Source organism: Anolis carolinensis, chromosome 1 (genome assembly GCF_035594765.1).
Source record: "Anolis carolinensis isolate JA03-04 chromosome 1, rAnoCar3.1.pri, whole genome shotgun sequence".
Taxonomy (NCBI): Eukaryota; Metazoa; Chordata; class Lepidosauria; order Squamata; family Dactyloidae; genus Anolis; species Anolis carolinensis.
In genome coordinates this window covers 324,286,683-324,301,129 of record NC_085841.1, presented here as the reverse complement: position 1 = coordinate 324,301,129, position 14,447 = coordinate 324,286,683, and the positions used below count along the sequence as shown (strand labels likewise).

General features: G+C 37.7%; 1 protein-coding gene across 8 annotated transcripts in view; it reads right to left on the bottom strand.

Moving 5' to 3' along the window:
* akap6 (A-kinase anchoring protein 6) overlaps nt 1–14,447 on the bottom strand; it is a 337,540-nt gene that overhangs the window by 228,985 nt on the left and 94,108 nt on the right. Inside the window, exon 1 of one of the 8 annotated variants that reach the window (XM_062968256.1) lies at nt 6,462–6,824. The exons of the other annotated variants lie outside the window; for them this stretch is intronic. Coding sequence (XP_062824326.1) covers nt 6,462–6,494 — 33 coding nt within the window. The 5' untranslated portion in view covers nt 6,495–6,824. Of the gene's footprint in view, nt 1–6,461; nt 6,825–14,447 lie in introns of those variants that run through there. 8 annotated transcript variants of the gene reach the window in all.

Sequence of the window (14,447 nt, the reverse complement as noted above, 5' to 3'; positions counted from 1 at the left end):
TAAATTGCTTGCTTTTTTGGAGATGACAGCGAGACATTCTCCATGAGAACTGAAAATTACAGCACATGCATTACTTATGTTGGAATGACTGCTGTGCAATAAGGACTGCTGTGTTAAACAGAGTTCATCTTCAGTTTTATGGTGCATGTCACAGATGAATGCAGTTGTTCTAAAACATAAGTCAGGCACATGTTTATAAACCCCTGTTTTCATGTTGAGCTGGTAGGCTGTACAGAAGCATCTTTGACCATGGAATTTCTCAGAGTATAGAGGCTGAATCTATCACAACACCAACTGTCCTCTTAGCTCAGTCTAGCAGACAGCTGACACAGCCATTTACAGCTGCTACTATCTGTCACATAAAGTCAGAGCTCTCTATGTTGATATGGAAAAGCCACAACAGGATAAACATTGCTACAAACAAGAGCTTACACACGGACAACCCCACAGTAAGCATGCTTACTCAGAAGTCAGTCTCATTGAATGCCATCAGATTTACTCTTCACAGCTCCATTTTCTTGGGGCAAGGTCTCTCTACCAAGTTTTGACTGAAATGCTGGTAGAGTTCCTCCCAGAAACAGATACAACACTACCAAGACATATGTGAAATTTAGTGAAAGATTAAAGGTTCCAGGCCTTCACAGTTAACAACAGTGACAGGAGCAAATGTACTTTGGTTTATGTCCTTTGATCTTGGGGTAAACCCCCTGCCAGAAATAAGCTCTTGCTCATTGCATATGACAAGCTTACACGCACAACCAATTCATGGTTTAAGAGCATGTCTGCCTCCTTCAACTGTATTTTAATAATATTATAAATTCCTGCAGGGTTAGAATTCCAAGCTAAATTTGGAAACCTCACAGTATTTTTGCTTTAAAAAACCTAAGGAAAATATGCTTCCCTCGCACATCCTTGAGATGCCATTAAAATCCTGAAAAGTTGAAAATGTTTTATATATTCAAAGAAAATACAAAAGTTATTAACCCGTCACTGTAAATAAAGGTACTGGTGATTATTATGCCACAAGGACTAACAAAATAAGGGAATAACTATAGAAAAACTAGAATCTGAATACCCTGAAAGCACCAGATCCTGTCTAATCTTGGAAGTCATGCAGGTCAGACCTGGTTAGTTATTTTTCTGCAGGACTATGAAGGAGTATAAGGTGCTGTAGGCTATATTTTCAATAGAGGTAATTGCAAATTACCTCTGAGAATTATTTGCCTAAGAAAATCTCATGACATTCATGAGTTGCCATATGTTGACAGGCAAATCAAAGGCGCATACACATACCAAAGTAATATCTGCACCTTTTAAATGGATGTTTTTAATTAATATTGTAATTTGTTTTAATCGTAATTGTTTTAAATATTGTGTTTCTTGGCATCTAATGGTTGCCAATTGTGAGGCCGCCCTGAGTCGTCCCCCCTCCCCCAGGGGGTGAGAAGGACGGGATATAAATGTCTGAAATAATAATAAATAATAATCTGGAAAGTCACAACTCTTGAATTCAGTGGGGTTGAATCCTGAGTGGATTCATCATGTCTTCACTTATCTTCATTTTATCCTTTCATTTGCCTGTTCCTTCTGGGATCCGTTTTTAGAACTACCCAGGACAATGAAATGTAATTAAACTTTTCATCAGTTTCATTAGTTAACTTCTTGTTCAGAAAGAGTAAACAAATAAGGACAATGAGAAGACTATGGTTTTGCTGTAAACTCTGGTTGTTTACAGTTGAAACCATTCAATAATACAGAATCTTCCAAGCATGCGCAGTTCTCTCATTTGGCACTATTTGTGCATATACTGTACCTTCAAAACATCTGTAAACTTATGGTCACCCATGGATCTCATAGGATTTTCTTAGGCAAGAAATATTCAGAGGCAATCTGCCAATCCCTTCCTGTAAAATATAGCCTACATTGGCACTAAACCTGATATTCATTTGTAATCTCCTATCCAAATACTAGCAGGGTGCCATTTGAAAATATAGTATTTATACCCCAATCTCTAGGTTGCAGACAAAAGAGTAAAAGCTGAAAAATATTGTATTTGCTCGCCTTTTTTGGCTAAATGACCTCTCCAAACTTAGGGTGTGCATTAGATTTCTGTCATGCAGTAATCTTAGTGCTGAGCCAAAGCCAAAGGGGAAGCTGTTTCAGGAGCTGCACTGGAGCTCCGATTTGAGGGATGTCATCTCTCATTTAATGGCCATGGCTCAATGCTGTGCAATCCTGGGATTTGTAGTTTGGTGAAAAATCAGAATTCTTTGGCAGAGAAGGCTCAAGCCTTGTCAAACTACTGTCCCTATGATTTCATAGCACTGACCAAGGCAGTTAAAATGCCTTCGTTCTACAGTATAGAGATACATTCCAAGGTTTTCCTTTCCATTGCTGGAAGTTTTGGTGTCCTAACACTTTTGTTTTTTTAAAGAAGTAATCTCCAAAAAAAACCTTGGCCCCAGCTATGATCCAAATTCTAGTCCTTGTATTATACTACTGTTTCCTATGCAGAGTTATAGTTTCTACTTACCCTGTTTCCCCAAAAATAAGACATCCCCTGAAAATAAGAACTTGTAGAGGTTTTGCTGAATACAAGGCCTCCCACAAAAGTAAGACCTTGCAAAGTTTGTGTTTGGAAGCATGCCCACCAAACAGAATACCAGAGCATGCAGGATTGGTAAATGTATGTACCATAGATTGTTGTACATGGAAATAATGATAGTAACAAGAAATTCTTGATAGAATTCATAGTTTGTCCGGTTATGATGGTTTGTGATGACAACTACTGTACAGTATCTATTAAATGTTCACTTTTTTGTTCAACAATAAATGTGAATTCTTCTGCATGGAAAAATAAGACATCCCCGAAAATAAGACCTAGCACATTTTTGGGAGTAAAAATTAATATAAGACAGTGTCTTATTTTTGAGGAAACACGGTATATTGCCCCCATCCCTAATTTTTCCCATCTGACATTTGCATTTTATCCATCAGCCCTGCCCTCATAATTGATTCTCACTACCCCGCCTGCCAAGCCCAGAAACTGTTTACCATTTTAGGTCACTGGTTGTTGTTACTATTTTATATTATGTTATATTGTTGTTTGTTTTATATTGTTTTATGATGCTCTTATTTGAACTGGATCTCAAAACCTGTGATGACAAGTTTGGCATATGTAAATGAGTCATTCTATGAACACTTTACAATAAAAACAGTGATGAACTCATAAAGGAAAACCCCTTACTTTCAGAAATAAACTGCTAGAAACTTCAAAAGGATGTTGGTCAAGGAATATGCTTGAAGCATGCAAGGAAAAAGTGTATCATTATAAATAACCAATCTGATTTTTCTTACTCCATGTAAGTTTCTGAAGTGCGACTATTTAGCTTTTACACTATTGATTGTTACCACTATCCCAACCTTTGCCCTACTCAAACACCATACTCCTTGCTTAAGATAATCCAATGCAATTAATTGGGTTACCACAAGTCTACAGGCAACTTGAAGGCACACACAAAACATGACTGTTTTATATTATAAAACAATCATGTACTAAATCCTTTCTATTTTCATCATTACTTTGAATATATTGCACATATTCTTTCTGTTCAGGTAGCATCGTTAGTCAGGTGGAAGAGAAAAGAATGAACAGTGAGGAGAAATTTTAATTTGCATTTGGTCTATAACTGTTGCTTTCAGCAATCACTCACTTTGGGACTTCTTGTGAGACTCCCTTTACTCCTAAATTCAATAGATCTAGACAGGAATTCCTCTGGATGTCAGCTGCCCCTTGAGGAAACATGCCAAGTTGGTGGTATGAGAGATATTTCCGGGTGAGGCAACTATGGCCACTGAAATAATAAGGTTTCAAGTAACAAACAAAAAATAAAATGCTATTTTATGCCATTGAACATGACAAAATAGCACAGCATAGAGTAATCATATCTCACAGATGTCCATATGAGAAACTATAATCAACAGCTTTTAAATTAGTATGAATTTACTCTGATTGGAAGTTAGTATTTTTCAGCGCACTGAATTATACAGTACATGATAGTTTACCCTCTGGGGTGCATCAGATTCCATAACTATTGCACTTCAAAATCTGAGATTCAGTCTACTATCAGTTTACAATACCTCCTGGCCATTAGTCTTTATAAGAATAATCAATGTTACTCTTTTTTCCATTGGTCAAGATAATAAACATTCCAGAAAGGCACCATCATATCACATTTATTGACAGTTCACTTGACAACTACTAAATATGGAAAGGCTACTATAAGCAATTTTCCCTTCACAAGTCAAAATCATCTCATCCATAATAAGCCAAAAATATGAATTGGGGAGAACCGAATTTGACTACTGAACCTTTCACTGCTGAAGATGTAATAGGTTTTGTTTTGGAAATCATCTTAATGTTATCTGAGTCAGAAGAGGACATTTCTTTCCCACTCTATCCCCTTTTGTCCTCCTAAATCTGGGATCATTTTCCATACCTATTTCCCCCCTCTATTTCAAAACTGTCCAGATATATTAAACTCTGCTGGTACACTGTAGGAAATACACACACACAGGGACACATCTAGTAATGTGTAACTGGATTATATCCATAAAAACCGTTTCTACCAAGCACACTTGAGGTTCTAAGTGTGCTTGGTAGAAACTGTTTTTCTGGTAAGGCAAATTTAGATATGATATTAATTATGTGCATAACATGAAAATGCTTTTGCTATACAAGTACAGTAGAGTCTCACTTATCCAAGCTAAATGGGCCAGCAGAAGCTTGGATAAGCGAATATCTTGGATAATAAGGACGGATTAAGGAAAAGCCTATTAAACATCAAATTAGGTTATGATTTTACAAATTAAACACCAAAGCATCATGTTATACAACAAATTTGACAGAAAAAGCAGTTCAATATGCAGTAATGTTATGTTGTAATTACTGTATTTACGAATTTAGCACCAAAATATCACGATATATTGAAAACATTGACTACAAAAATGGCTTGGATAATCCAGAAACTTGGATAAGCGAGGCTTGGATAAGTGAGACTCTACTGTAGTAGCTGTGTCAAAATTAGGAAGCCCAGAAGCTAGACTGGAAGGATGGAGAGAGCACGTTTCATTATTTCTCTCTGGGTCAAAGGTACTACAGAGCCCCCCCCCCTTTCCTGTGAAGCTATTTGCATTTCAAAATGGAAGGTTAACTCTTTCGAAATAGCTATTTCATAAAGGTGATGTTTGGACAGATGTCAAAAGGGACAGAAAAAGTTAAGCTTTCATCTCCCCCCCCCCCCCCGTATCATTATGGGATTTCTCAGATTTCCCATTGGTTGCAAAAAAATCATGCACATTAATTATATTCATTGAAATATCCATACTATTAAAACAATTAATGTCATGTCAGGTTGGCCCAAAGCGAGCATCTGATGCAGCCTTGGTTGTGTTCATTCATTCAAGGGAAATTTACGAAGGACACCTAGCAAAGCTATTCCTTTATCTCGATTTATCAGTAGCTACGCAATTTGTCAATACACAATAAGGATTATTTTATACCATCTAACACTAAAAACAAAGTAGAGACTGATGGAGCACGTCTTTTACTGTTAACAACAACAACAACAACAACAACAACAACAACACGTATTATTTATTAGCCCATTGGCCATATCAAAACATTTAACTGTTACCCTATTTGTTTTATTGTTTTTTTAAAAAAAATCATTTTCTAGCTCACCATCAGTCCATTTCAATTTAGTTCTGAATATTTTGAATGAGGTGCAGATACAATAATGAAGCAATATGTCCTACAATTTAGGTGTCCAATTATTTTGACTATGCATTTGTTGCAATGTAACAAAACAGTACAACACAGTACAGGCTAAGCATTGCAGTCAGAACAATGTAATAGTATATACTGTATATACTGTACAATAACATGTATTTTAATCAGCTATAAATAGCAGGGCTATTTTCAACCCATGTGAGAAGGGGAAAAAAGTCACAACAGTTATTTCATCCATCTCAATAACAGTGACAGTCACACTTTAAGAACTACTACAAAGTAAAATGTAGTACAGTATTTTGCTATTTATTCACATAGATATAATTACACAAACAATTAGAGGTCATGTGGAAATTTATCACAGGGGCTTGACAGATTGGTTATTAAATCAGAAAGAAAGAATAAGGGGGAAAAACTTGTCTTCAAAAAGCTAAACTAAATATACAGCAATTTCATATCTAGTCTATCCTAACATAAATCTAGTCCCTCTTGACATGCAAAGGAATGAATCAAATTCTTCAAATCTAAGAAAATGTTCAGACATGAAATATGACTCCCTTTGAAAAGACACAGCACAAGAATGCATTTGCAAGGCTTTGAAATCTGACATTCTCAGATCTGTCTCCAAAGCCATGTTTTGTTCATTATTTCCCACCATACCATGTCCTACCTTAATTGTTTTGAAAGTAGAATGTTCATTCATCCATTTAGCAGAAAATTAACAACCCCCCTATTTTTTCCTTCTTCTTGGCCAAAGCAGTTACTTTGAGTTAGCAATCCAGGAAACATGCCAATATAAAATCCAGGCAAGTCACAGTCAGATCCGTTTTCAGTTCTCGGGCAACTGCTTTTGCTTTGTAAGGAACAAATTTAAAACAGATCAATTCATTTTGGAAAAAAGAATCTGCACTGGCACAAGGTTAGTCCATAGATTAAATGTAGGCTTTCCCCCTTTTCCAGAAGACTGTAACACTGTAATATTTTCTCAGTCATCCATGCTCTCTGACTGTAACTCACTAGACACTTGCCGCTTGAAATTAGTTGGGTTATTTTAGTCACTGACATACGTTCCAGTAGAATGTTAGCTGTGCAGCAAGATGGCAAAAGGGGATCTGATATAAATTGGTCACTTGGTTACAGTTTTGAGTTGATAATAAAGTTTCAAACTTCGGCTATATTTATAGGCATATAAAACCACATTTCTTATTTATTCCCAATTACTGATTTAGACTGTAGCAATAGGCACAGTGAGTTGGGAATATACCCAAATGAATTCAACAGAAGTTACTTCTGACTAAACATCAACAGGATTGTGCTAACAGATCCCAAGATCTTGGAAAAATTACTTTATTGGACTACAGGTCACATGGGGGATTTTGGGAGTTGTAGTCCAATCAAATAGCTTTTCTATCCTTTGACCTAATCACCTGGAGTAAGTTCCTACCAAAATCCTTGGAACTTATTATAAAGGAATCCTGCTTAAACTTGCATACGGATCCTTTTCCATTTTTAGTGACATGGAGGAAGTTCTGCAGATTCAGTTTAGAATGTTTTCCAAGATCATATGACTGGAACAATATTAACAGCAAACTTGACTTCCTTAGTGGAGTGAATCAGAGAACAGCAGACAGCAGGCCCCGTCCTCCCAGCATCCTGGAAACATCCTAGGATGCTGAAATTTGCTAATGTGATGTGGTCCACAGTTAGTTACTCAATTTTGTCATATTTCAGCCAAAATTCTATTGGGGTCTTACATCTTTTAAAGTGGATTTACATCTGTGGGAATTAGAATTATGCATTTACCTAATGCCCATATCCAGATACGCCTGATAGGCTAATCAATAAAATGTATTTGATACAGAAAAGGGTTGCTGGCACCTTTGTTGACTGTTCTTTTCATATGATGCCATGTGCATTCCACTACCATTGCCCCCCCCCATGATTTTCCCATTCCTAGCTATTAATGGATACAATCCATCAATGTAACATGATGTCAGGAAGTGGGATTCTCCCCCTCTCCTCTCCTTATTCCCCCTTGCTATACCCAAGCTGTTTTATTTTATACATATCTTTAATCCAAGGCATTTTTAAAGTGTTACTGGGTTTCCATTTTCTCATTCAAATGGTTCATGAGTGAAAGTTTTTTCCATCACACAGTTCCAAGCCAAAATGATTTTAAAACATGCAAAGAGAGGAAATGGAATGGTTCAAACAGATTTATGCAAATTATACCCTAGCATTAGTCAGTCAAGTGTCCAATCTGAATTGTATGTGTGTATTCTCTTCACTGGACATGCAGTTCTTTAAAATACTGGTATGTCTTGAGTGTGGCAGTGAATGAACAGTGTCTTGTCCCAGGCTGTATCTGCCCCCCTAATTCAAAGGGTAAACACCAGTACAGTCCTTCACTTAATCATGGTTTCCTACATCTCATCTCATAAACTAATTAAAAGATGGTGTCCACAAGAGGATACAATCTTACTGCCAAGTTCTCTCAACCCGGACAGTCTGATGAAAGGAGCTCTGTCAGTATCAGCTGGGATAACCATTAAGGGCCTAAGGTTTGCACAGTTGGAGTATTGTGAGAAAGGACTGTTGTAATTGCACAAATAATTGCCAGGGCAGTGTCAACAACCTGGCAATTATTTGGGTAGCTGCTGGAGTCTCAGTGTCCCAACAGTGTTCACCACTGGTGCTAGCTCTAGCTCTCCACACACCTCACGGCTATGTCTTCAAGTCAGCTTCCACATTAATTAACTGCAACGCCACTGACATATTGCCACTCCGGGACATTTGTGGGAAATTAAAATGACATCTGATCTGCCATTGTAATTTCCTACAATACCCTGCAGTAATATTATGTTGGCAGTATTATAGATAAATAAATGTTGGGTAGCCTGCAGCTGTCTGCTGTAGATCACACTTGCAGCCAGTGTATACTCTGGCTAGAGATGAACGTTAATGTAGGAGACAGTCTATAAATTGTCACTTCGTTGAGGCTGCCTGAAAAGCTGGCCTATGGAGGATTGAAGCAACACTGAATGTGTGGAGGATGCTTCTAAGGATCTCTTCACACGGGGCTTTTTTGGCCCTGTTCTTCTGTTGACGGGACCTGTTGAGGGTAAGGGGACGATACGGGCAATGAGGGGTACAGAGCGACAGTTTCCCCTATTGCTTGCTGTATTTGCCACACTGCCTAGTGAATCTACCCACTATTGACCACTCTTTGGACCTCAATGTGATGAGGTCCTATATCATAATACATCTCACTAGTTGTCTTTTCTGCCATACTTGATATGTGTGTTTGTAAAGAAAGTTTGGAAATTCATATCAAAGAGTATCTCCAGTAACTTCTGGAAGATAGACCCAATATGCCTCTGAATCACACTGATAAAGAAGGAAAAAAATATTGCCTCCATAATCTGCTTGTGGGCCTCCCAGGACATCTGGTGGCCACTATGAGAAATGTGCTACACTAGATAAGTCTGTGGTTGGCACAGCCCTTCTCATTTTCTTCAAAAAGGTTGCATTTTTCTGCTACTTTGTGAGGTCCCCATCACTGCAGATCACACTACAACTAATGGATCATCATATACATTTTGCATCAAGTTTTTTGTGTGATATTTGGTTTCTCCAGTGCTTCTACTGAATATAAATAAATCCCAAGTTTCCATCTTGGCAGATGTTTCATTCCTATTTGTTATTGCTGCACAGGAATGGACACAGCCACACTTTGCCTGCCCCGTTGTAGCAGAAAATGTGGAAAGTAACTTGTGGGAGTGACAATCTAAATGAACACCAAGAAACATTTCTGGGCAAACAAAATGCAAATAACATTGCTTTTGACATTTTGTTACTGTCATTTGAATCCAATCAATGCATTTGTCTAAAGCAACGGTTCTCAAAGTGTGCTCTACAGAGCATACTGAGGGACTGTGGCTCCCTCCTCTTCCTCCTCTTCCCTTCTCCAAGCTCTTCTTTCCTGCTCCTCCCTTTCCTCTGCTACCAAAAGCCTTCCCACATCTCACTTGCTGCCAAATGTCTTTTCTCTTCGCCTTTCTCACCACCTTTCCCCCTCACCTTCCTTGCTTTCCAAATCCCATTTCCCTCCTGCTGCTCAGGGGGTGCTTTGATTGTGCTTTTCACAGTGGTCTTCCACTGAAATAAGTTAAGTTGGTTAAAATTGTTCTTCATTTTAAATACGTTGCTCTTTCTCTCCTTTTTTTGTGCACTACAAATGAGAAATGTGCAGTGTACATAGGAATTTGTTCATTTTTTCTTCAATTAGTTCACACAAACACTCTCCATACATCTTCCACTGACCTGGCCCCTCTGTCAAATTTTAAAACACAATGTGTCAAAAAGTTTTCCCATGCCTGATATATATACATTATATATAATATAAGATATAACATTTATTGGGGCTCCATGAGAAACATTTACTTCAAAAAGGGCTCCATGACTGAAAAAGTTTATTCTCTTCCCTCCTATATACCATATTTACTTGTGTATAAGTTTTTTTTTAAAGGGGGTCAACTTGGCCAATGCTGGAATAGATACTCAGCACAAAGGCAGTGACGAGAGGTAGAGGTTAAAAGTTCTCCCATCCCATTGCCTCTTCCTTGCCCAAACCAGAAAAAGAAAGGCAGTCCTCCATCACCTTCTTTTCCAGTCTGACTGGCATTTATAGCATTCATCAGGAACATAGAAGGAACCTGAAGAATGTGACTTGCCTGTCATTTTGAACACTTAAGGTGGAGCGGAGTGGCAGGGGCTATTTTTAATAAGGGCTTCCTGCACAAGCTTCTCTGCAGAGAGACTGCAGTGGCCATTTTTAATGGGTCTTACAGAAAGGAAGAGTAATGGAGTGGGAGCTTCTCACCACTGCCTCTTGTCACTACCTTTGCACTGTATTGCTTAGAGCAGTGGTTCTCAACCTGTGGGTCCCCAGATGTTTTGGCCTTCAACTCCCAGAAATCCTAACGGCTGGTAAACTGGCTGGGAATTCTGGGAGTTGTAGACCACAACACCTCGGGACCCACAGGTTGAGAACCACTGACTTTGAGGCAAGTTGCTTTCCTTGGTCTTCTATTTACGTTTCTGTTCCTTAAATAAATATCCTTGTATTCTCTTTAGCTCTTCCTAAGAATGTTCCTTCTAAGTATTTTAAAAGGATAGGACAAGATTTCTTTGTCACATGCCAACAAATTTTACTCTAAACATATCCCTATTGTCTATTTGATTGTTTATTATTTGAAATGTTTTTCAAATAATAAACACAGTGCCCAAACACAAATCAAGGAACATGAAAGGCACTGCAGACTAATTCAGAAGTCAGCCATAGCAGAGCACCTGATGAACCAACCTGGACACAGCATAATATCTGAGAACACAGAAATGCTGGACTACAATCATCATGTCAGACTACACAGAGAAGTCACTGAAAACCACAAGCATGTAGACAATTTCAAAAATGAACACAATTTGGCTACCAATATTTTTTTTAAAAACTCTATCAGGTCAGTAAATAAAGAACAACACTCAGAAAACAAAGGAATTTGAGGCATGAAACAATCAGGGCCAGTTAACACCTCCCAACAAAGGATTCCCCCAGGCAGGAAGAAGCCAGGCTTTGAAGCTGCAAGGCCATTCAATGCTAATTAAGGTGACCAATTGCCACATTCACACTTGCCTCAAGTAGACAAGAGTTCTTTCTCCCACCCTGGACCTTCCACAGATATATAAATCCCACTTGTCTAGTTTCCAACAGATCTCATAACCTTTGAGGATGCCTGCCATAGATGTGGATGAAACATCAGGAGATAATGCCTCATGGCCATACAGCCTAGAAAACTCACAACAACCCAATGTTTTTTACTGTGTTTCACCGAAAATAAGACAGTGCCTTATATTAATTTTTGCTCCCAAAAATGCGCTAGGTCTTCTTTTCAGGGGATGTCTTATTTTTCCATGAAGAAGAATTCACATTTATTGTTGAACAAAATATGAACATTTATTATATACTGTACAGTAGTTGTCATCACAAACCAGCATAACCAGACGAACTGTGAATCCTATCAATAATTTTTTTCTTACTACCATTATTTCCATTGTTTCCTATAAACAATCTATGGTATGTACATTTACCAATCCTGCATGCTCTGGTGTTCTGTTTGGCGAGCATGCTTCCAAACACAAACTTTTCTAGGACTTACTTTTGGGGAAGGCCTTATATTTAGCAATTCAGCAAAACCTCAACAAGGTCTTATTTTCAGGGGATGTCTTATTGTTGGGGGAACAGGTTATGTTATGTTTCTCAGGCATTGAATGTTTGCCAATCTTTTGTTGTTCACTGCCCTGAGTCCATTTTGAGAGATAGAGTGGTATATAAATAAAGGTATTATTATTATTATTATTATTATTATTATTATTATTATCATCATCATCATCATCATCATTATCATCATCATCATCCCTGGGTCAAAGCAAAATCAATATTTTGGCACAGAACTGCCCTTGACTTAAACACAAATACAGGTCTATCTATCTATCTATCTATCTATCTATCTATCTATCTATCTATCTATAAATGAGTGATGGCATCACGGCGACCAACAAAACAACAAAACTACAGGCCCCCCAACCTCGAAATTTGACAACACAAGCCATCATCCATGCCTCTAGGTTGATACAACTAAAAGAAAAGAAACATAAAGTCCTAATTAGTGGGAAAGGAATAATTGTTTTTATCCAATTGTTGCCAGTTAGAGGACTAATCTCTGTCCACTTGGTCTCCTAGCAACCAACTCTGACCAAGAGGTCATGAGTTCGAGGCCAGCTCGGAGCCTGCATTTGTCTTGTCTTTGTTCTATGTCAAGGCATTGAATGTTTGCCTATATGTGTAATGTGATCCGCCCTGAGTCCCCTTCGGGGTGAGAAGGGCGGAATATAAATACTGTAAATAAATAAATAAATAAAACTCGGCCCAGGGGACAGGCAGACAGGCCTCACTTAGGCCTCTTCCACAGATTATCTAATTTGCACTGCATTATATGGCAGTGTAGACTCAAGGCCCTTCCACACAGCTATATAACCCATTTATAATCTTATATTATCTGCTTTGCACTGGATTATCTTGACTCCACACTACCATATCATCCACTTCAGTGTGCATTTTATACAGCTGTGAAGAAGGGGCCTCATATAATCCAGTTCTAAGCAGATAATATAAGATTATCAATATACAGTAGAGTCTCACTTATCCAACATAAACATGCTGGCAGGATAAGTGAATATGTTGGATAATAAGAAGGGATTCAGGAAAAGCCGATTAAACATCAGATTAGGTAATCGTTATACAAATTAAGCACCAAAACATCATATTATACAACAAATTTGACAGAAAAAGTAGTTCCATGCGTAGTAATGCTATGTAGTAATTACAGTAGAGTCTCACTTATCCAACACTCGCTTATCCAACGTTCTGGATTATCCAACACATTTTGTAGTCATTGTTTCCAATATATCGTGATATTTTGGTGCTAAATTCATAAATACAGTAATTTGTTGTCTAACATGATGCTTTGGTGCTTAATTTGTAAAATCATAACCTAATTTGATGTTTAATAGGCTTTTCCTTAATGCCTCCTTATTATCCAACATATTCGCTTATCCAACATTCTGCCAGCCGTTTATGTTGGATAAGTGAGACTCTACTGTACTGTATTTACAAATTTACCACTAAAATATCACAATGAATTTAAAACACTGACTACAAAAACATTGATTACGAAAAGGCAGGCTGCATTGGATAATCCAGAACATTGTATAAGCGAATGTTGGATAAGTGAGATTCTACTTTAATATGAAATAATTACTGGGATAGAATAATGCAGAACAATATAATCTCTAAAACCAGGACAGTAAATAAAGAGCAAAACTCTGAAAGCAGGGAAATTGGAAATTCCACAAAGGAAACAATCAGGGCCAGCTAACACCTCCCAAGAAAGGATTCTTCCAGAAAGGAAGATGAGAAGGGAGTGAAGCACTGTGTATTACCAAAGTCATTATTATTACTATCATTACCATTATTATTATTATTATTATTATTATTATTATTATTGTGTTGCAGTCAACCATGAAAATGAATACAATCTGGCTCCAAGTATTCAAAAACACTACAATCAGAATATATAAAAATTAATGTGGTATAATAAAACAGAATAATACCATCTCTAAAATCAGAACACTAAATAAAGAACAACACTCTGAAAACGGGAATTCCACACAGGAAACAATCAGGGCCAGCTAACACCTCCCAACAAAGTATTCCCATCATCAAAGTCTGGCAAATCCTCTGTTTTCTCAGGGCCACAGACAGTAGAAGCACATAAAATATCGCAAAGAACACCACTCTGAAAACAAGGGAATTCCAGACAGGAAACAATCAGGGCCAGCTAACACCTCCCAACAAAAAATTCACTCAGGGAGGAAACTGCCAGGCTTTAAAGCAGCAAGGCCATTACATCCTAATCATTTTCCCTAATTGCAGCATTCATACTTGCCTCCAACAGACAAAAAAACCAAAAATCAGAAATATTGTATATTCACAACCTTTAGGAAATAATATCCCTGATGGCGCAGTGTGTTAAAGCGC